We start from the raw sequence: 24,596 nt of genomic DNA, 5'->3' as shown, positions 1-24,596 counted from the left end.
CGCCGCCGATACAGATCCAGCGATCGGTGCGACAAGGCTGCCCTCTTTCGGCGATATTGTACGCCCTCGTCTTGGAACCACTCCTCTGCGGCCTCCGACAACGCCTGACTGGGATGTCCCTCGGGGGACACACTTTTTGCTGCACTGCCTATGCGGATGATCTGATACTCCTTCTTCGGAGTAATGACGATGTTCGTTCAGCACTGGCATGGGTGGCGACGTACGGCGCGGAATGGGGGAGGAAACTCAATCTCCACAAATCACACGCTCTGCCTATAGGCAGAGGCCTACCCGACGGGAGCGTCGCACCGCTACGAATCAGTGACACAATCCGCTGTCTTGGCATTGATTTCACATCTGACATGAAGCGTTCAACAGCCCTTAACTACAGACGTTTATTGAATCAGATGAGAGCAGGAATAAGTGACCACCGTCTGAGACATCTAGAGCTCGTGCAACGGACACGATATGCTAACGTCTATTTGGCGTCACGTATCCCCCATTTTGCACAGATACTCCCCATACCACCTACCTGGCTCACCGCATGTTGGCGGTTTTGGGATCCTTTGTTAATACGGGCATGTTATTTAAGATTCGTTACTAGTCCGTAACCCTCCCGAGGAGCAGAGGGGGTTTAGGCCTTTGTCAAGTTCAGAAGAGAGCGAAGGCCCTGTTCGTCAGCTGTCACCTGCAACTGTGGCGACGAAGTCCGACGTGCCTCACAAGTCTCTTACTGGAAGGCTTACGACCACTCTCACTGGCACCCCCTGTGATGATGTCGGACATCCGTGCACCTTTCTCCTACATCAGCCAATTCTTCCTTGAATTAAGCTACATCCGCACTGCACTACTACCCACACCCTTGATGATGACGAGGGCGATATATGCTGCCATGCAAATGAACAGGACGCCGAATGTGATTGAAAGCAAACACCCCACTGCAAAGTGGCGCGCTGTGTGGCAGGCGGTGAATGCCACCACCGTTGATACTGACGTGCAATCTGCATGGTACGTAACTGTTAATGGGAAACAGTTGTGCCAGTCCCGCCTACATCACATCCACCTCGCTGATTCCCCCTTGTGTGCCACATTCCAAGTGATTGACACAGATGAACATCGTTTCGAATGCGGGTCGGCAAAGGACGTTTGGTATTTGGTGCGCCATATATTGGCTTTTCCCACACGCATGACTCCCGACAGGATAACTACCCGATCACTACTTTTCTCCAGTGAGTTGTATTTCCCAAGAGCAAAAACGAACTCTGTGACGTGGATTAGCGGCCACGCTGTTCACTACCTATTCGGTAATGGCGAAAAGACAGTACCCGATTTTTGGTATTACCTCAACGAACGACATTGTGCGATCGTCAAGAACCCTAAATATAGGCAATATTTTTCTAATCTCCTTTGGAGCGCACCCCATAATCCGCCTTGCAGCTGGATTATCGATGACATGAGAAGATTACCATAGCATCTCTTCTCAGTTCCTTTTTTTATGAGATTGAACAAACAACACAGCAACGAGAAGACAGTCATCGAAAAGTTCGCAGCGGGCTATAGTATGGAGCATCCTTTGTCGTAACGGGACGACTTCCTATTACTCTGTTTATGTAGCTGAAGAGGAACGGCTTTCCTTTTATCCATTTGTATAAAAACAAAATGAAATAAAAGTAAAAAAAGCAGAAAAACAAACCTTCCAAAATCCTTTTTCCTTTTTTTCATTTTTGTTAAAAAAGTGGCTAGGATAGCTGGCTATTAAAAAAAATGCCCATTTGTGTTACGTACGCATTTTGTTATTTTAAGTAGCTTAAAAAAAAGAGATGGTAGAGCACTTGCCTGCGAAAGGCAAAGGTCCCGAGTTCGAGTCTCGGTCGGGCACACAGTTTTAATCTGCCAGGAAGTTTCATATCAGCGCACACTCTGCTGCAGAGTGAAAATCTCATTCCAGCTACTATTTTGTTCAATTAACAACACTGTATTGAATGTGTTGCAGAACACCACATCACCGAGAACATCTGTCTACAGCGCTCCGAATTTCATGGAAAAAGACAGCGAACTGAGTTTTGCAAGGTCTCTGTTTGCAGAATCGATGTTGATTTTTCTTCTTGTAGAACGTCTTTTTTCTTTCTTGCAGAACGCCATAGTGGCTGAGCATACATGTCCCATAATTCTACAACGGACTGACGTCATCGGTGTAAACTACAACCAGTTGAGTACCAGGGCAATAGGTGTACACGTATATTCCAAGCTTGTTGTACTCTGTCTCCTCCTTCTCCCTCTCTTCGACCATCTCCTCCTCCACTGTCTCTCTGCGCCTCATCTCTCTGCCCAGCTGCTCCAACGCCCACTCTATCACCTTCTTCGTCGACCCTCCTCTTGTCCTCTCGTCCTACTCCTCGCTCTGTCCATGTCCTCCTACTCCTCCCTCTGTTTATCTGCTCTTCCTGCCTCTGTCCATCTGTTCCTACCCCTCTCTACTTCTATCTCTCCTTCTTCCCTCATGTCTGTTCACTTCCTCCTCTTTCTCTGGACATTACCTCTTCTCCCCTTCTTTGTCCAGGTCTCCTCTCCTTATCGCCGCGCGTGGTAGCCGCGCGGTCTGTGGCGTCTTGCCACGATCCGTGTAGCTCCCTCCGTCAAAAGTTCGAGTCCTCCCTCGGGCATGGGTGTGTGTGTTGGCCTTAGCGTAAGTTAGTTTAAGTTAGATTAAGTAGTGCGTTAGCTTAGGGACTGATGTTCTCAGCAGTTTAGTCCCATAAGACCTTACCACAAATATCCAATTTTTTTCTCTCTGTCTGTCCCCTTTCCCTTTTCTGTGTCCATCTCTCTCTTCCCCCTTTCTATCTCACCATTTCCTCCTCACCCTTGTACTTTTATGTTATCACTATCATTCCACTTCTTACCACCATAGGACTATCAGTTTCATAAGTAACAGCTGCAAAATACTAACGCGAATTATTTACTGTCGAACGGAAAAACTGGTAGAAGCCGACCTCGGGGAAGATCAGTTTGGATGCCATAGAAATATTGGATGACGTGAGGCAATACTGACCTTACGACTTATCTTAGAAGAAAGATTAAGGAAAGGCAAACCTACGTTTCTAACATTTGTAGACTTAGAGAAAGCTTTTGACAATGTTGACTGGAATACTCTCTTTCAAATACTGAAGGTGGTAGGGGTAAAATACAGGGAGCGAAAGGCTATTTACTATTTATACAGAAACCAGATGGCGGTTATAAGAGTCGAGGGGCATGAAAGGGAAGCAGTGGTTGGGAAGGGAATGAGACAGGGTTGTAGCCTCTCCCCGATGTTATTCAATCTGTATATTGAGCAAGCAGTAAAGGAAACAAAAGAAAAATTCGGAGTAGGTATTAAAATCCATGGAGAAGACGTAAAAACTATGAGGTTCGCCGATGACATTGTAATTCTGTCAGAGACAACAAAGGAATTGGAAGAGCAGTTGAACGGAATGGACAGTGTCTTGAAAGGAAGATATAAGATGAACATCAACAAAAGCAAAACGAGGATAATGGAAGGTAGCCGAATTAAATCGGGTGATGCTGAGGGAATTAGATTAGGAAATGAGACACTTAAAGTAGTAAAGGAGTTTTGCTATTGGAGAGGAAAATAACTGATGATGGTCGAAGTAGAGAGGATATAAAATGTAGACTGGCAATAGCAAGGAAAGCGTTTCTGAAGAAGAAAACTTTGTTAACATTGAGTATAGTTTTAAGTGTCAGGAAGTCGTTTCTGAAAGTATTTGCGTGGAGTGTAGCCAACTATGAAAGTGAAACATGGACGATAAATAGTTTGGACAAGAAGAGAATAGAAGCTTTCGAAATGTGGTGCTACAGAAGAATGCTGAAGATTAGATGGGTAGGTCACATAACTAATGATGAGGTATTGAACAGAATTGGGGAGGAGTTTGTGGCACAACTTGACTAGAAGAAGGGATCGGTTGGTTGGACATGTTCTGAGGCATCAAGGGATCACCAATTTAGTATTGAATGGCAGCGTGGAGGGTAAAAGTCGTAGAGGGAGACCAAGAGATGAATACACTAAGCAGATTCAGAAGGATGTAGGTTGCAGTAGGTACTGGGAGATGAAGAAGCTTGCACAGGAAAGAGTAGCATGGAGAGCTGCATCAAACCAGTCTCAGGACTGAAGACCACAACAAAAAAAACCACAGTAGACCGTAGATCATGTGTGTTCCAAATTTGGTTGCATTCGATCCAGTGATTTAGGATGAGCTTTTTACATTTGGTTTTATCCACAGACGCACATTCCAAATATATTTCACAAATATTTAAGATATTTCGTATTATTTGTGCACATGTTTCATCAAAATAACGAAATAATTTCGTTCTGCAGTTTAGTTTTCACGGAGCTCAATGATTATGACATTTTATCTCATGAAATATATGTCGTACAGTACTATAGACTTGGAGGTACAGCCAGTGGTATATATGAATATTGTCTGCAAAATGCGTCGCAAATATTATAGGTATCAAAAAAGTTATAAATTTAAAAGTCGTGCATGACGCGACTGTTTTTCACACATCTCAATATTTGACGTCGTATCTCCTGAACTGTTCATCGTAAAAGGATATATTTTTGTAACATTTAGTGACATTAGTGAATACTGTGTTCGAAATGTGTTACAAATCGACATAGTAGCAGAGAAGTGGTAAATTTAAACGCCATACATGACGTGGCACATTTCCGGGCATCTCAATGTTTATGACGTCATTTCTCCTTAACCATGTGTCGTACAGCGGCATGATTTTACTCGTACAGGGTAGATGTTAATACTGTCTGAAAAAGGTGTGCGAATGCAAATAGCAGTAAGGAAGCAACAAATTAAATCGTTATAATTCATGCTGCACTTTTACTATAAGAAGACCGAAAAATTCACTAATCGACAAACATCTTCCGTTTCATAATTTTGTAGAGGTTGTCATAGAAGAAAAGTCTCATAAAGGTTTGAAATTCTGTGTAAAGTTTGTTGCAAGTCAGAAGTCAGTACGTGCCCTCATTTTCAAATACTGAATGACTAAAATAGAGCCGCGCGTGATTAGCCGAGATGTCTTGGGCGCTGCAGTCCTGGACTGTGCGGCTTATCCCGGCGGAGGTTCGAGGCCTCCCTCGGGCGTGGGTGTGTGTGTTTGTCCTTAGGATACTTTAGGTTAAGTAGTATGTAAGTTTAGGGACTGATGACCTTAGAAGTCCCATAACATTTCACACACAATTGAACATTTTGAACTAAAATCCTCTGCCCCCCCCACCGTTTCCACATAGTAAGTGTTATGCGTAGCAAGTTCAGCTAAAATTGGTCTCGTGGTTTAGGAGATGTGGTACATTCATACATACGTACACAAACACACATTTCTATAATAGGTGTGGATAAGGATTATGCGCGTCTGTCGCCGACCTATCTCGAAAATGAATGACCGGCGCTTTGTATCCAATCGCTAGTTTCCCTTTGTTGATGGCTCAAATGGCTCTGAGCACTATGGGACTTACCATCTGAGGTCATCAGTCCACTAGAACTTAGAACTACTTAAACCTAACTAACCTAAAGACATTACACACATCCATGCCAGAGGCAGGATTCGAACCTGCGACCGTAGCAGCAGTGCGGTTCCGGACTGAAGCGCCCAGAACCGCTCGGCCACAGCGGCCGGCAAAACGGTTGCATAGCTCTAGAAAAGTCGCTTGGAAGGTGGTATTGGCTGTTTGACTGAAAACAAAAGCAGAAATCTGGGTCCACGTCCCGGTCCTGGAAACAGTTTTAAATTGTCACAAATGATTGTGTACTATGAGATCTGAAGGATCGTTAAAACCATGACAGCACATTCTTTAGCCTTCACCACGAAACTCAGCTACTGTTTTAATGATATTTCACATTATTCTGTTTGTAAACTATATCAGACCTGATACGTGGGATAATCGGGTCTACTGCCGGATGTTTGTGTCGCTCTGGCACAATATTTCGGCCACGTAACTCGTTGCCTTCTTCAGGTGTCTCAAGTCGCACCTGAAGAAGGCAACGAATTACGTGGCCGAAATAATGTGCAGAGCGACACAAACATCCGGCAGTAGACCCGATTATTTCACATGTTAAGATCTCGCCGGGAAAGCCTGAAGAGTTATATCAGACCTGTTCTCGATTCACTTAACGGTGATTAAACAGAAATACAAATCATTACCAGCTACTGGAGCAAACGACGAATGAACTTCATATGAAAAAAAAACCTGAATATGAAGTTGAAAGATGACTGACTAAGGCGCCTACAGAAATAGAATCGTGAAGATCCGCCAGGCAGGCAGATGGCTTCTAAGTAAGTGTTTACATATGTTAAAAAATTCTCTAAGAAACTATTTCATTCATCTTCATTGTAAGATGTTCTAGAAGATCTACCTAAGTATTTTGGGAACTGAGAGAGATTATTAGGTCGTATCGATAGACTGCTGAACTAGCTATTATACAATTACATTCAAGTTCTTTTCTGTGAGGGGGACAGGAAATTACTTGAGGGAAAGGGGCACTACAAAATTTCTAAAAATGTATTCCTCGGTATACCGAAGTCGCGCCACAAATGCTTTAATTTGGACTAGCCTCACAAAACCTTTGACTTGTTTAAATTCAATCTCTCACCATATTTTGATTTTGATTTACTGTTTATCTTTTATACAGGGTGTTACAAAAAGGTAGGGCCAAACTTTCAGAAAACATTCCTCACATACAAAGAAAGAAAATAAAAGAAAATATGTTATGTGGACATGTGTCCGGGAACGCTTACTTTCCATGTTAGAGCTCATTGTATTACTTCTCCTCAAGTCACATTAATCATGGAATGGAAACACACATCAACAGAACGTACCAGCGTGACTTCAAACACTTTGTTACAGGAATTGTTCAAAATGTCCTCCGTTAGCGAGGATACATGCATCCATCCTCCGTCGCATGGAATCCCGGATGCGCATGGAATCACTGCTGGAGAATGGCGTATTGTATCGCAGCCGTCCACAATACGAGCACGAAGAGTCTGTACATTTGGTACCGGTGTTGCGTAGACAAGAGCTTTCAAATGCCCCCGTAAATGAAAGTCAAGAGGGTTGAGGTCAGGAGAGCGAGAAGGCCATGGAATTGGTCCGCCTCTACCAATCCATCGGTCACCGAATCTGTTGTTGAGAAGCGTACGAACACTTCGACTGAAATGTGCAGGAGTCCGTCGTGCATGAACCACATGTTGTGTCGTACTTGTAAAGGCACATGTTCTAGCAGCACAAGTAGAGTATCTCGTATGAAATCATGATAAGGTGCTCCACGAAGCGTAGGTGGAAGAACATGGGGCCCAATCAAGACATCACCAACAATGCCTGCCCAAACGGTCACAGAAAATCTTTGTTGATGACGTGATTGCACAATCGCGTGCGGATTCTCGTCAGCCCACACATGTTGATTGTGAAAATTTACAATTTGATCACGTTGGAATGAAGCCTCATCCGTAAAGAGAACGCTTGCACTGAAATGAGGATTGACACATTGTTGGATGAACCATTCGCAGATGTGTACCCGTGGAGGCCAATCAGCTGCTGATAGTGCCTTCACACGCTGTACATGGTACGGAAACAACTGGTTCTCCAGTAGCACTCTCCATACAGTGACGTGGTCAACGTTACCTTGTACAGCAGAAACTTCTCTGGCGCTGACATTAGGGTTATCGTCAACTGAACGAAGAATTGCCTTGTTCATTGCAGGTGTCCTCTTCTTTCTAGGTCTTCCCTAGTAGCGAGTCATAGGCTGGTGTGTTCCGTGCTCCCTAAGACACCGATCAATTGCTTCGAACGTCTTCCTGTCGGGACACATTCGTTCTGGAAATCTGTCTCGATACAAACGTACCGCGCCACGGCTATTGCCCCGTGGTAATCCATACATCAAATGGGCATCTGCCAACTCCGCATTTGTAAACATTGCACTGACTGCAAAACCACGTTCGCGATGAACACTAACCTGTTGACCTTACGTACTGATGTGCTTGATGCTAGTACCGTAGAGCAATGAGTCGCATGTCAACACAAGCACCGAAGTCAACATTACGTTCCTTCAATTGGGCCAACTGGCGGTGAATCGAGGAATTACAATACATACTGACGAAACTAAAGTGAGCTCTAACATGGAAATTAAGCGTTTCCGGACACATGCCCACATAACATCTTTTCTTTATTTGTGTGTGATGAATGTTTCCTGAAAGTTTGGCCGTACCTTTTTATAACACCATGTATATGGAACCCAATAAATATGTAGAACACAGGAAATCTTAAATGTGTCTTTTCCCTTTCGTAGAAAGATAATTTGGTACACTTTCCAAAACTGTAACCTATTAAAAATGTTGTTGAATAATTTGAACTAAAGAATCTAGCGTGGTTCAGCTACACATTTCCTTGTCCTGTTCTGTCCCACATGTAACGACAACTTCGTCATTATTGCTGTGTTTAGAAGCATAATCTACGACAGAGTTCTGATCCTGTCACAACATCGAGTTTAAATGTATGTACGTATAAAAGCTGACTCGAAAGTGCCCTACATTATTCATCCTCGGAAACGACCTTGTCGGAAGGTCAAACACGCTACGGCGCCGTCCAACATCTGTGCTCCCTTTATCAGCGCTGGTATGAGGCTGCCAGTTGATAACCTCACATTCTTATCCGGCAGTTCGCATAATAGGCTTCCACATTAATGTAGAAAAACTTGGCACTACAAACCTAACACGTGTCTTGATTGCGAAAGAAGACACCCAGTCTAGTATTCTTCACGATGTGGTAGCACTTGACAGCCATTTACCTAACGAAATCCGCATCTACGTACATCCCATTTATTGACTATCTCAGTACAAATTTCTCTAAGGCAGTTCTCTTACTCGTAACCAGGCCACTATGATATGTTCTGTACCCAATAATAATAATTCGTGTTGTTCTTCCTGTCTGGCGCCTCTGTCAACGTAAATTTAGCGTCTTAGTTCCGATTATGTTTTTACACAAAAATATGTTGAGAATGTGAACAATCAACTTTTTGGCGAGAGTTAGTCGGAAGGTTAAATGCCATTGTGAAACTCAAATATCTAATGTATTTAGGATCTACTATATATTTAATTACGTAGCTTCTTCTTCATTTCTACCTAACTGTCTCCATTTTTGACAAACTTATCGTAGCGTGGCACCAATTCTTGAACACCATTACTGTATTAACGTTTACTATCGGGTTAAAAACACCCGGACATCCACTTGTAATGCGGAATTGACAACTGGATGCCACGATAAGCGGAGAGTATTGTGTTGTCAGTGAAGATGCAGTAGTTGTTTTTTTTTCTCCTAACAGTAGAGTGGGTCGATCAGGAGAGCTCAGTACCGTTGAAAGTGGACTAGGCAACGGACCTCATCTGAGCAACGAATAAATCAGGGACGTTTCAAACCATCCAAAGTCGACCAAGTAGACTCTTCGTCATTTACGTCGCGGAGTGGAAAGGCGAAAAAACCATCGCAACTAAACCAAGAGCAGGCAGACCTCACGTACTGATGGACACAGACCCTCCGGAATTCCGGAAAGGGGTTGCAAAAAATGTCATGGCATCAACAGAAGGAACCACTAGTGAGCTCCAAAGTGCTGCCAGTAGTCCAGCTAGACTGTGCGTAGTGAATTAGAAAGTGTGGGATACAGTGGCTGAGCAACTCATCATAGGACACATATTTCTGTAGTCAGTGACAAACAACGCTTCATGTGGCGTAAAGATCGAATCCACTGAGTAGAGGATGACTGGAAACGAATGATCTGCAGTGATAAATGAGCTATTAAAATACCCATACAATGACTCAGACCAATATCTCAGAGTTTTGTGGTGGACATTGCTTCTTAGTTTAATAATTGGTTTCGCAGCTACCCTCTACATTTAAGAGAGCTATACAAATGGTTCAAATGGCTCTGAGCACTATGGGGCTTAAGATCTGAGGTCATCAGTACCCTAGAACTTAGAACTACTTAAACCTAACTAACCTAAGGACATCACACACATCCATGCCCGAGGCAGGATTCGAACCTGCGACCGTAGCGGTCGCGCGGTTCCAGACTGAAGCGCCTAGAACCGCTCGGCCACACCGGCCGGCTGAGCTATACACTGAAGCGCCAAAGAAAGTGGTATAGCGATGCGTATTCAAACACATAGATATGTAAACGGGCAGAATATGGCGCTGTGGTCGGCAACGCCTCTATAAGACACCAAGTGTCTGGCGCAGTTGTTAGGTCGGTTACCGCTGCTGCAGTGACAGGTTATCAAGATTTAAGCGAGTTTGAACGTGGTGTTATAGTCGGTGCACGAGCGATGGGACACAGCATCTCCCAGGTAGCAATGAAATGGGGATTTTCCCGTACGACTTTTTCACGAGAGTACCACAAATATCAGGAATCCGGTAAAACATCAGACCTTCGACATAGCTGCGGAAGGAAAAAGATCCTGCAAGAACGAGACCAAGGACGACTGAAGAGAAACGTTCAGCGTGACAGAAGTGCAACCCTTCCGCAATTTGCTGCTGATTTCAATGCTGGGCCATCAACAAGTGTCAGAGTACGAACTTTTCAACCAAACATCTGGGATGCCTTGCAACGTTCAGAAGAGATCTGCACTCCCTCGTCCTCTTACGGATTTATGGACAGCCCTGCAGGATTCATGGTGTCAGTTCCCTCCAGCGCTACTTCAGACATTAGTCGAGTCCTTGCCACGACGTGTTGCGGCACTTCTACCAGCTCACGGGGGCCCTACACGATATTATGCAGGTGTACCAGTTTCTTTGGCTCTTCAGTGCAGTTTTACCTCTAATAAAATGTGTAAAATTATTTTGCTCTATGTTTAGCTTTAATATTTTATGGTAAGTGACTTAGAAAATCCAAACACTGTTTCTTAAGCTTCTTAGTTGTATTCAGCTTTGTGAGTGTACAAGCTGTGGCGGAAGATAAGAGCAGCAGTTTCCCGCCGCAGAGCACGTGGCTGGCGCTTGCTACGGAGCCGTGGCGAGCGGCTAGCGTGTACGTGGCCTTGGGAAAACCCGAGCGGAAGCTTGGCAGGGGCGCGTATGGCCGTTTTGCGGGCCTGGAAGAATTTATGTGCCAGAGAAAAATACGTAAAGCTCACAAAGGAATATAATAGTTTAAAAGTTATTGTTGTCTTAAAAATTGTAAATTTACGAAAGTTCAAAAGTAATAAAATTATAAATAGCCGACCAGTTGCAATGGATAAAGAAATTCTTTACCTAGGTTTCGACAATATAAATTTGTCTTCTTCAGGATATAGCATTTTCGCATTATTAAACCGGTTGTGAGCTCTGCAAGATCCATGAACTATTTTATATTTACGTGACGAACCCTAACTCTAGGGCTGTACTTTATTTTTGACAGATGGATCTATGCCGACAATTGTAAAAACGGCGATGGTACGTAAGTCCTTGTTGATGTGGTCTTCATTCAGTCCAGAGACTGGTTTGATGCAGCTCTCCATGCTACTCTATCCTGTGCAAGCTTCTTCATCTCCCAGTACCTACTGCAACCTACATCCTTCTGAATCTGCTTAGTGTTGTAATTATGTAATAGGCGTATTTAAACTGTTTTAGCATGTAATTATCTGAACTGTTTCTTATTTAAATTGTTTTGTTAATTAAATTGCATTGTGTATTATTGAGAAAGAGCGGGAAACCGCGCATAGATACATTTTGAGAAAGAGCGGGAAACAGCGCGCAGTAATACATCTGTAATGGTAGCAGGGATTGTCTGCACCAAAAACCATTGTTGGCGGCGAGACCGCACTTTTGTAGCATTGAGCGTTGGAAGCGAGCAGTAGCAGTTGCGAGTAAGATGTGAGACGAGGCAGTCGTAGCTAGCGAGACATGAGAGGAGGTCGCTGTAAGCGAGGTATGAATTAACACTTTGAAAGAAGCGGTGTGCTCGCCAGCCACTCGCTATATGTAGCGCAATGCTAGTTTTTAAGAATTTTTGTAAAGAACTATACCCCTTGTAATTGTTTGTCAAGATCGTTCTCAGAATATAGTTATGTAATTTTGATGGAAAATTAGGTATGTAGCGCAACGCTACTTTTTAAGAATTTTTGTAAAGAACTATACCCCTTGTAATTGTTTGTCAAGATCGTTCTCAGAATATAGTTAACTTCTACCAGATTAAATGCATTAAGAATTTTCTATCCCAAAATCATTCACGTAAATGCTTTACGGAATTTATTGTTATCTTAAAAGAAAAGTCTAAACTGAGCTTCAGCTTTTATCAAATCTAAATTAACTTCAACTTAAAGAATTCCAGTCACAAAGTATTATGAAACTCCACCAGCAGCTTATAATTATGTTAAAGAGAAGTAAGTATATTCATTCCACAGTTTGCTGTAGCAGTCAGATGGCGATCCAGTATAAATAATTAAAGGTAAGAATCAGTCTTAATAATTTCAGGTAACGACTGAGGGCCACGGCGACAACACATTTTTTGTTTCGTCGTAATAATCAGCAGGTAGTCTTGACAGAGCAGCAGTTAAAAGATTTTAAGAGACGCAGCGTTCAGTCAGCAAGCAAACGTTCATCCAATATTAGACGGGAAGGTTTCAGTGTATTCATCTCTTGGTCTCCCTCTACGATTTTTACCCTCCACGCTGCCTCCAATGCTAAATTTGTGATCCCTTCATGCCTCAGGACATGTCCTACCAACCGATCCCTTCTTCTAGTCAAGTTGTGCCACAAACTTCTCTTCTCCCCAATTCTATTCAATACCTCATCATTAGTTACGTGATCTACGCATCTAATCTTCAGCATTCTTCTGTAGCACCACATTTCAGAGGCTTCTATTCTCTTTTTGTCCAAACTATTTATCAGCCATGTTTCACTTCCATACATGGCTACACTCCAAACAAATACTTTCAGAAACGACTTCCTGACACTGAAATCTACACTCGATGTTAACAAATTTCTCTTCTTCAGAAACAATTTCCTTGCCATTGCCAGTCTACATTTTATATCCTCTCTACTTCGACCATCATCAGTTATTTTGCTCCCCAAATAGCAAAACTCGTTTACTACTTTAAGTGTCTCATTTCCTAATCTAATTCCCTCAGCATCGCCCAACTTATTTCGACCACATTCCATTATCCTTGTTTTGCTTTTGTTGATGTTCATCTTATACCCTCCTTTCAAGACACTGTCCATTCCATTCAACTGCTCTTCCAAGTCGTTTGCTGCCTCTGACAGAATTACAATGTCATCGGCGAACCTCAAAGTTTTTATTTCTTCTCCATTGATTTTAATACCTACTCCGAATTTTTCTTTTGTTTCTTTTACTAATGTAAAATTGCTACCTTCTGAAGAAGACAAATTTATGTTTTCCGAAACCTAGGTAAAGAATTTCTTTATCCATTGCAACTGGTCGGCTGTTTATAATTTTATTACGTGGAACCGTTGCTGTTGTGTAGCTATGTTTAAAATATTAAAGTTAAAAAGCTAATATCTCGGCAAAGGTTTGGCTGATTAATATGAACAACGTGTTTACGGATGCGGCTGGTTGAGGTGCATCGAGCAATCATAGCCGATTTAGCAGAATATGTACCATTTTGAATGAGAGGTCGGAATATGAGAATGTGCAGACACAAGGAGAATTGGTTGCTGTCCAAAACATCTGGTAATAGTGTTACCACGGTCGACAGGCATCACAGTACTGTTCAAAGCTGCGGCATTGGAGGACCAACGGTGAAAGCTCGACACCTTTCATGCCACTGAAATCCCATGGAAACTCCGCTGTCGCTGCCTGTTTTCACAGGCAACATTTGACCAGCCTGCCTTCACTGGAGGATTAGTAGTGGGCAGTGTCTCTGGGCGGAGGGTGGAAGTGGGAACTGGCCACATAGCTGCCCCATTCCGCCTTAGCAATGGGTTCATGGTGCTGCGTAGCGTTGATAACACGTCTGAGCCAGCACTGGGTGCCTCTTATGTTGGGCCTGTGGTCGACATCGCTATCCAGTACCATCAAGTACATAGGGCGGGTATGCTAATCACTGGGAGTTCCGACGTTAGTAGCCCTTAAGGGAAATAAGAGGGAGGTCCGGGAAGAATTCCGGTGTGCATTCGGTATCTTTGCTGGAAGGTCTTCTCTGAAATGTCGAGGAGGCTCTTCCGGCGTCTTCCACTTGGGTTCTGAGACCATCCTCGGTTGCTTTCGGCGGCTGGATGATTTGGTGAAGATAGCTAGGCGCTACAGTCTGGAACCGCGCGACCGCTACTGTCACAGGTTCGAATCCTGCCTCTGGCATGGATGTGTGTGATGTCCTTAGGTTAGTTACGTTTAAGTAGTTCTAAGTTCCAGGAGACTGATTTTTCAAGATAGCTAGTATCGTACGAGGGGTGAAAGTTCACTATTTGTAGCAGTGTTCCGAGAGTCGATCGCGGTCTTATGGTTTGGAGCAGAGTGCGTGGCCTAAGAAACCGAAAACCGGTTATTGAATAGATAAAAATTAATGGAGAACAGAAATGAAGTGTCTTTCTTTGTTATTACATTATGTCTTTTAACCATATTCATCTCATGGTCAGAACAGCAGGGGCGCTGACAACCACTCTGTCATTCACCCAAAGCGTAGAATCACTATCGTCAAGAATCATTATTTAGTCTTTTTATTTAAGTTAGTCATCAGTCTTCTGACTGGTTCGATGCAGCTAGCCACGAATTCCTTTCTTGCGCCAAACTCTCACCTCAAGATGGCACTTGCTTCCTACTTTCTCAATTATTTGTTGGATGTATTGAAATCTCTGTCTTTCACTACAGTGCTGCCCTCTATAGCTCCCTATAATACCGCGGAAGGTATTCCCTGATTTCAATATCGTTGTTATATTTCCCGTCTTTTATGGTTTCCACAAGTAGGGATTGCCCTATGCAACATATGCGCATCTACCCAAAAATTGAGGGTTGACAATACTCTCTTATGATTTAAAGGTTGGCTACAGCGCGCATACACAAGCTCTGGAATCTAAGATATTGTTGTCGCGCTTCGCAGCGCACGGATTAATTTGGCAGTTTGAAAGCCAGTGTAGGAGCCCGCCTGCTGTGGCGCGCACGTGTGTTGGGCGAGGGGTCGTCGCCGAGCTGCCGCCAGCAGCGACACAGGATTTGGTAGTGAGTCCATATTTTTTATAATTTGCAGCGCTCTTATTAATTTAAAGAAAAGGGTTTGTGTATGCGCATAGGCAGCAGACGGTAATTTTGATAATGATAGCAGTTGAATTCTTAAGAGAAACCATTGTTAGGCGAATACATTGAGTATTGCTTTTTGTCATTGATTTCTTTTGTAATTGTCAGGGAGTTGTTTCACTATGTATTTAATTGAGAAGTATTTCAGTGTGTTTCAAGAGTTTCATTAATTTTTAACATTGCTTTAATGCCACTGGAGGCAGATTTACATACGAAGCGAGCTTCAAAGAGCTTCTAGCGTTTTATTAATTGAATGAGAAAGAATCGCTTTCAGAATATAGTTTTTGAAAAAAGGAATTACGTGTTTGTGTTATCATTTATCGAGTTTAGATTGGATCAAACCCTTCCTCTAGAATTATATGTAGTTGTAGTAAGCAGCAGCAGCCGCAGCAACGGCAGGAGCCGCCATACAGAACACGCATTGCACTCAGCATGAGTAATAGGTTTTTTAATGTTTTTGTTAAATAATGGAATGCAGCAGATCACGCAGTGGCAGCAGAAAGACCACGTAAGTTATTTGTTGCGCACAGGACCGATAAAAAAAATAAGTTTTGGCGATCTATGTAATAATAAAGTTAACAAGAGTACAAGCAGGATATTTTCAGTAGGAAACACGAGATAAGAAGATAGAGCTCGCGACTTTCAAAATTAGAGAACGGAAACTACACTGTTGTACCTATATAATTCTCTGATTTTTGCTTTTACCTGCTGTTTGACAATGCATGGACGTATGTTCACCAAATGCCACTTTCAGGTATGATCCAGATGTATTTCGATAGTACTTTAATTAGCTCACAAGCAGTCTAGTAGAAATATTGTTACTTGCTTTAATGTTTTAGTATGAGTATTTTTATGTTTTTGGAGCCACTGACGACGCTCATTATGGACGAAACTGGTTGTGGTTGTGTCATAAAAAGTGACTGGGTATAGAAATAAACAAACGTAATCCCATAATTATTAGGTTATGATCTCCCTTTATACCCTCAATCACCCGGCCACTATCCACACCGCTTTATCTTTCTCTTCATTTTCTGCTACCAACGTCTGCATATTTGGACTATTGTTAATGGCTTTGGTTTGCCATCTGTTCTAATAAGTACAACCATATCACTGAACTGTTCGCAGTAACTCACGCTCTGCTCTACTCATGACGCGTCCGACACACGTTATACCATTTTCTGCGACTGTTGACATTACGCTATATTTGTCTGAGCCGAAATTCCATTTCACTTCACTGATCCCGCACTATATATTGAGTCTTTGGATTACTCTCCTCAAATTAATTCCATTTCACTTCACTGATCTGGCACTACATCTAAATTGAGCCTTTGCATTTCTCTTTTCAAATTTTCTGGTCTCCCTATCATGTTCCAACTTCTGACATTCTACTCTAAGTCTTTTAGTATGTTACTTTTTTCAGTCTTCTGCTAGAGATCCAAATGGGAGACCAATCCGGAATCTTTTGTCAGTGGGGAGATCGACATGACACTCCTACCGTGCCGCACCTCGGTCGGTGCAAACGGAATCCTTACTGAATCACTTTGTTGTCCGTTGGTCTGCTCCCCTGTCTGCCCGACTGTCAAGACTCCTTTTTTCTTAGAAACGAGTAGAGATATAAAATTGAAATTGAAGTCTCTTACTAAGGTCTATGGTCTACGATCCCTCGGCCGTGGAAAAAAAAAAAAAAAATTCAAGCTTCTGCGTCAATGCAATCAACAGATACGGCCATTTATGCTACATATTTTTATACTCGCAAACTCACTCATCAAAACCTCTAGGGTATTTCCTGTTTACCTAAAATCATGAAATTTGGAAACAAACAATGTTTGACGGTACATGTAAAGTGAAAAAATCCGACAATGGTTAGTTTGTAATTATATCACACAAAATATTATTTTTTGCCATTACAGACCAACATTGCATTCGCGATTCACCAAAAACCTCGGGAACTACTACAATGAAGAGCCAAAGAAACTCGTACACCTGTCTAATATCGTTTAGGGCCCCTGAGGGTGCGCAGAAGTGACGCAAAACGACGTGGCATGGACTCGACTAACGTCTGAAGTAGTGCTGGAGCAAACTGACACCATGAATCCTGCAGGACTGCCTATAAATCCGGAAGAGTACCAGGGGGTGGAGATCTCTTCTGAACAGTACGTTGCAAGGCGTCCCAGATAGGCTCAATAACTTACATGTCTGGGGAGTTTGGTGGCCGGCGGAAGTGTTTAAACTCATGAGTGTGTTCCTGGAGCCACTCTGTAGCAATTCTGGACGTGTAGGGTGTCGCATTGTCCTGCTGAATTAGCCCAAGTCTGTCGGCATGGACAATGCACATAAATCGATGCAGGTGGTCAGACAGGATGCTTACGTACGTGTAATGTGTCGGAGTGGTATCTAGACGTATCAGGGGTCCCATGTCATTCCAACTGCACACGCCCCACACCCTTACAGAGGCTCCACCATGTTGAACAGTCTCCTGCTGACAAGCAGAGTCCATGGACTCATGAGGTTGTCTCCATTCACGTATATGTTTACCTGCTCAATACAATTTCAAAGGAGACGGTTTTATTCTCAGGAGATTTCCGTCAAATCTTCTAAGTCATCACAACATGGACGAGAGCAGACAAAGTCGTTGCATCTGCAACTCCCAATTAGCATAGCCTTATAGTGTAACTCCAAAAGTTCTGAAGCAGATGAAAAATTACAATAGAGAGTGCGAAATTGCACAAAAAATTTGAACTTGGTATTAAAACAACCTCGAAAGTGTTAGACTTCAATAGCTTGCCAGTATCGATACCGATAACAGGCAAAAATCGTCGGTATTTTCGATTCCTGGCATGGATGAACTGTCTACGAGGGTTGCCCAGCAAGTAATGCACTGCTTTTTTTTCTCAGTGGAAAACAATGCTACAATTGCGAAACGTTGCTTATGTAATATTTGAAGTCTCCTGAGTGAGCACGCCAAGTTTCCGTCGCTTCGTTGGAAGTGCAAGACAGTTTCAAAATGGCGTCTGTAGGTGATGTTACATTACATTACATTTACTGTTTTCCATGAATCCCTTGGAGAGGACTCTCTAGGTTGTGTTGTGGAAAGAGTAAAAGTTTTTGTTTATTGTTTTACTCAGGTACGTGGATAATGTACAATTCTAATGCAGACAGAGTTATGAGCTATAGTCCTTGTGAAGATATTCATCGATGGAGTAGAAGGAGTTGGCCAAAGGAAGTTCTTTAATTCACTCTGAAACCGATCTGTGTACGTTACAAGCAGTGTGTCGTCATAGAATTACTCACTGCAAAGAAAGAAACTATGGGGACTATTCACAAACGCTTGTTCAAAGTCTATGGAGCATCAGATATCGACAGAAGTACAGTTAGTCGCCGGGCACAGAGGGTGAGGTCATCAGAAGGCAGTTCGGCGGAGCTCCACGATTTGCAGCGGTTGGGGAGACCATTGACGGCTGTCACACTTAACATATTACAGCGAGCTGATGTCATTCGCATTACGACCCGGTAGTTGGCGCTGCATCTGTCAATCAGCAAAGGAAGTGTGGATGCAATTATCCACACTCTTGGATATTCAAAAGCATGTGCAAGATGGATCCCGCGGCGTCTAACGGTGGTTCACAAATAGTACAGAAAACACCTTTGTCTTGATTTGTTTCAAAGCTTTGAAGCTGAGGGAGGAGGCCTTATTGTCCCGGATTTTTACAGGTGATGAAACCTGGGTTCACAATTTTGAGCCAGAAATAAAATGACAGTCGATCGAATGGCCCCATTCCCATTCCCCACGGAAGAAAAAATTCAAAACAACTGCTTCCACCGGTAAGGTCGTGATCACCGTGTTCTGTGACTGTGAAGGTCTGATTCTCACTGACGTTATGCCAAGAGGTGGTACCATTAATTCAGAAGCATATGTCAACACTTGAGCAAAACTCAAGACGCGCTTCAAGCAACTTCGGTGCCACAGCCACCCAGGATATGTTTTGCTGCAACACGATAACGCTCGGCTCCACACAAGACTGAGGACTGCTAAACACATTGCAGAAAAGGGTTGGACAATGTTGCCCCATCCACCGTACGGTCCCGACCTAGCACCCTCACGCTTCCACTTGTTTTGAAGATGCCATTCATGGAAGACACTTTTAGGACGATTAGGAGGTAATTGACACAGTGAAGCACTGGCTCCGCCACCAGAACAAGGGTGGTACCGACAGGGCATACACGCCCTTGTTACGCGCTTGTGGAAGGCCATACAATGGGATGGAGATTACGTAGAAAAACAAGGCGTGTAGACAAAACACCATTCTTTCGTGTGTGTAATACTCATTATGTTCAATAAAGACTTGTTGTAGAGAACAAATGCGGTGCATTACTTTCTGGACAACCCTCGTATATACGAAATAAATCTTACGCAGAACCCTCTGCGCGAATCCTACTGGGATTACTCCGTTCTTTTTAAATTATAGGGCACATGTCCTCTGGTACATATTGTCTCTTTAATGCAGTGGTTCTAATTGCCTTCTGTATCTTCACGCCCTTGATCACTGCTGATTTTCCCACCTTCAGGGGCAGTTTCCCAAGGACAAGGTGCTGACCTGAAACTCTTCTCCACTGCTCCGCTCTATATGACGTGGGGCAGCCTCCTTATACAGGGTGTCTTCGGCCGCGAATTTTGATGATTTTTATTCAACATTTAAGCAGCGTCTGGGTTCGAATGCGGGACCCAGGAGATGACTAGTCAAAAGCGCTATCCCTCGACTATTACTTCAGTGCAGTTAAATATGTCAACAAGTGAACAAAATATTTGGAATATACTTACAGTGTTGATAGGAACGACACATGCTGGAAACAGGAAGTTACGCACTGCCGAAGCGGCTTTCCTGGAGTAGGGGAAGCGTCCAGGGAACGCCTTCACAATGTCTACCCACAGGCTGCTGAAGACGTACACCTGCTGAAGGACCTGTAACAAGAACGGAGGTAAGCTTATCTGTGGAGATGGTGTTTAACACATGTGGGTTAATAGCAAAGCACACTGAATTCCTTACATGCACAAGAGTTGTTTGCGATACGAAATGGTACCCAAAATTTCGAATTTTTTGCGAACATGGTTACGAGTAGACTGAAATACCGCCAGATGCCTCCTCATACATCCTTCTTGAATTTGTGTGGCACATGGCTGGGAGCTGAGTGGTTTGGTTGGGTATTGGCGAACATACTCGTATTCCATTGTTGTATTTCCTTAAGTTTGCCAATGTGCACTGGCTGACCTCAAGGAACAGCTTGTCTGTAAAAGTTGCGCTTCAGATTTGGGAAAAATGCTTTAGAAACCAAGTACTGCAGCAAAATGACTCTGAGCACAATCGGACTTAAAATCTGAGGTCATCAATCCCCTAGAAATTATAACTACTTAAACCTAACTAACCTAAGGACGTCACACACATCTATGCCCGAGGCAGGATTCGAACCTGCGACTGTAGCAGTTGTGCGGTTCCGAACTGAAGCGCCTGGAACCGCTCGGCCACCACGGCCGGCTGCAGCAAAATTTTGGAGACGACGGTTTTGGTCAGATACAGACTTACGCCTGGTGTAACCGCTTTAGAAGCGAGTGAATATCGACTGATGATGATGAGTGTTCCGGTCGTTCGTCAGCTGACGCTACATTGATAAATGTTCATTAAATGTTCATCCTGAAAGATCGCAGACAGACCACTAAAGACCTTTCCAGCACCTTGGGAACGTATTCTATCAGAAGAACTCGACACGAATTGGTTGTGGTGATGTTTGTGCAACGATTTCCTTCAGGACAGTCAGAAGCAAGATAGCGTGTAATCTGCAAGGAACTTTAAAAACTGCTTCAAGGCGATCCACACTTTCTTCCATAGGTTGTCGCTCGGGAAAAAAGGTGGGTTTATGGTTACGATCGTAAAAAGTAAACAGCAGTCGATGTAAATGAAGGGTTGTCCTTCACAGCGGTCGCTAACTCTTAAGCCAGCATAATGGGCGCCGATCACATCCCATTTAGTAGGACTGCGAAAAGAGCGATGCCTGATCTCCTGGCTGGACAAACCCCCTTCCGCTAATGGTCCGCCAGCGGCATCCGCAATACGCAAGCTATTCTCTTGAAGAGAAACCAGAGTCACCAAGAATAAGAGGACGAACCCACGTGTACTGCCAGGAAATGTTATGTTACAAGACTTGCTCGGACAGTGCAACTGAAAGTGTGCTGGCTGCAAAAGGCACGTGTATGGGTTCGAGTCCCGAGCGAGCAAAGAAGGTTAATTTGCCGCAAATGTCCAAGTTGTGACATATTTCAGGTATCCTAAGAACACTATGGCACTAGCTGGTTATAGTCAGCAGGTGACTGATTACACTGTGTGCCACAGAAAGTACGAGATGTTTCAACACGACACAACGTGTTCGATAAGTGACATTGCGAAAAGGGAAGAGAATTTTACTGTGTAGTTGATGGTTTTAACTATTGTGCAGGGAGTCCCAGGAAGAATGGTCAGTAATCAGGCCCATGACAGGAACGACCATCCCCAGCAAAAAAAGTTTAGTAAACGTGGACTCTAAAATGGTTATCTTAAGAGCTGTGAGTAAGTCTTAATTTTCGATGCCGCGAAACAAATCTCTTCTATTGCAAGCGCTTTCTTTCTGTATTTTGGCGGCAGGAATTATGGGCCAAAACAAGGAAAAATTGTCGAGTAAAGACTGTCTCTAAAACATAAACCTTAAGGGCTCTGAGCACTTGTTCAGTAGAGGAGATATGTTTCACGGTAGTGAAGATGAACAAGTATCCATAACTATTGAGGTATGCACTTTAGAGCCCACGTATAATTGACATTTCTTCCTTGTTTTGGCCCATACTACCACCTATCAAACCATGGAAAGTAAAGAGCCTGCAGAAGGAGAGATTTGTTTCACAGTATCGAAGGTGAAAAAGCGCTCTTTGCTCTTAAGGTATGTATTTTAGGGCACGGGTTTACCTGAGTTTTTCGTTCCAAATGATCTTTCCTATCACATCCATCAATACTGACCATTCGTCCTGCGACATTCTGTATTTACCACCCGAACGACGTAGCACAGTGCCTAATCGACAGGACTTGTATTCAGGAGTGATGAGTCCCCTAAATAACTTCAGTCAACTACTCCACTGTTCCTCTTAGTTTTCGGTAAAAGTATGGAGTCAGTTAAGGTAGCCCTTGTTAACTTTCGAAGCCGCTGAGACACTCTCGTCAGTATCAGTCACGTTGTGCCTGTCAGGTGTAACGCGGCAACGACATATAAGTACACTACTCGCCATTAAAATTGCTACACCACGAAGATGAGGTGCTACAGGCGCGAAATTTAACCGACTGGAAGAAGATGCTGTGATATGCAAATAATTAGCTTTCCAGAGCATTCACACAAAGTTGGCGCCCGTGGCGACACCTACAACGTGCTGACATGTGGAAAGTTTCCAACCGATTTCTCATACACAAACAGCAGGTGACCGGCGTTACCTGGTGAAACGTTGTTGTGATGCCTCGTGTAAGGAGGAGAAATGCGTACCATCAAGTTTCCGACTTTGATAAAGGTCGGATTGTAGCCTATCGCTATTGCGGTTTATCGTATCGCTACATTGCTGCTCGCGTTGGTCGAGATCCAATGACTGTTAGCAGAATATGGAATCGGTGGGTTCAGGAGGGTAATACGGAACGCCGTGTTGGATCCCAACGGCCTCGTATCGCTAGCAGTCGAGATGACTGGCATCTTATCCGCATGGTTGTAAGGGATCGTGCAGCCACGTCTCGATCCCTGAGCCAACAGATGGAGACGTTTGCAAGACAACAACCATCTGCACGAACAGTCTGGCGGCGTTTGCAGCAGCAGGGTCTATCAGCTCGGAGACCATGGCTGCGGTTACCCTTGACGTTGCATCACAGACAGGAGAGCCTGCGATGGTGTACTCAGCGACAACCTGGTTGCACGAATGGCAAAAGTCATTTTTTTTTATGAAGCCAGGTTCTGTTTACAGCATCATGATGGTCGCATCCGTGTTTGGCGACATCGCGGTCAACGGACATTGGCATATATTCCTCGTCGCCACAGTGTCGTATCACCCGGTGTGATGTTATGGGGTGCCATTGGTTACACGTCTCGGTCACCTCTTGTTCACATTGACGGCACTTTGAACAGTGGACGCTACATTTCAGTTGTGTTACTACCGGTGGCTCTACCCCTCATTCGATCCCAACGAAACCCTAGATTTCAACAGGATAATGCACGATCGCATGTTGGAGGTCCTATACGGGTCTTTCTGGAAAAAGAAAATGTTCGACTGCTGCCCTGGCCAGCACATTCTCCAGATCTCTCAACAACTGAAAACGTCTGGTCAATGGTGGCCGAGCAACTGGCTCGTCACAATAAGCCAGTCACTACTCTTGAGCCGGACGGAGTGGCCGTGCGGTTCTAGGCGCTACAGTCTAGAGCCGAGCGACCGCTACGGTCGCAGGTTCGAATCCTGCCTCGGGCATGGATGTGTGTGATGTCATTAGGTTAGTTAAGTTTAATTAGTTCTAAGTTCTAGGCGACTGATGACCTCAGAAGTTAAGTCGCATAGTGCTCAGAGCCATTTGAACCATTTTGAACTACTCTTGATGAACTGTGATATCGTGTTGAAGCTGCACGGGCTGCTGTACCTGCACACGCCATCCAAGCACTGTTTGACTCAATGCCCAGGCGTATCAAGGCCATTATTACAGCCAGAGGTGATTGTTCTGGGTACTGATTTCTCAGGATCTAAATACCCAAACTGCGTGAAAATGTAATCACCTGTCAGTTCTAATATAATATATTTGTCCAATGAATATCCGTTTATCATCTGCATTTCTTCTTGTTGCAGCAATTTTAATGGCCAGTATGTATCTTGACAAAGCACAGCACCAATAAACAGCATTAAAAATGTAAGCGCTGCCAAGTAGTTTCGAAACAGAGTTGAGTAGCAGTTTTAAGTGCCTCTGGTTATTCACGGCTTAAAAGTGTTCTCGCCAGTCTATTCCCGGCCCGAAGCCAGCCAGCATGCGTCGCAGTCAGCTGTAGGAAGCCAAACAAGCTGTTTCACTTCTACAGGGCTGTGATGTTTCGACAGGTGGATCTGACAGTGCGAAATGTCTGCTTTGTGAGCAAGAAGCGAAACTGATATGCTCGACTCATCATCTCCGAAAACTGCTGTTCCAGAATTGATCCTAATACAGTCGGGGTTACATCCCTAGTCGGTTCGAAGGTTTTTTTCTGTCTCTTATCACTTGTTTCTCTTCGGGAAATGATTTGTTA

The 24,596-nt window shown here is 43.7% G+C and overlaps 1 protein-coding gene across 4 annotated transcripts in view; it reads right to left on the bottom strand.

Annotated features, from left to right (window-relative positions):
- Nucleotides 1-24,596, bottom strand: part of LOC126335563 (androgen-dependent TFPI-regulating protein-like) — a 151,683-nt gene that overhangs the window by 40,526 nt on the left and 86,561 nt on the right. For all 4 annotated transcript variants that reach the window (XM_049998986.1, XM_049998983.1, XM_049998987.1 and 1 more), the window contains exon 2: nt 20,101-20,241. In XM_049998986.1, the coding sequence (XP_049854943.1) occupies nt 20,101-20,241 (141 nt within the window). The remainder of the gene's footprint in view (nt 1-20,100; nt 20,242-24,596) is intronic.

Source organism: Schistocerca gregaria, chromosome 2 (assembly GCF_023897955.1).
Source record: "Schistocerca gregaria isolate iqSchGreg1 chromosome 2, iqSchGreg1.2, whole genome shotgun sequence".
NCBI lineage: Eukaryota > Metazoa > Arthropoda > Insecta > Orthoptera > Acrididae > Schistocerca > Schistocerca gregaria.
The sequence above is the reverse complement of the archived record's forward strand: the minus strand, read 5'-3'. Positions and strand labels throughout refer to the sequence as shown.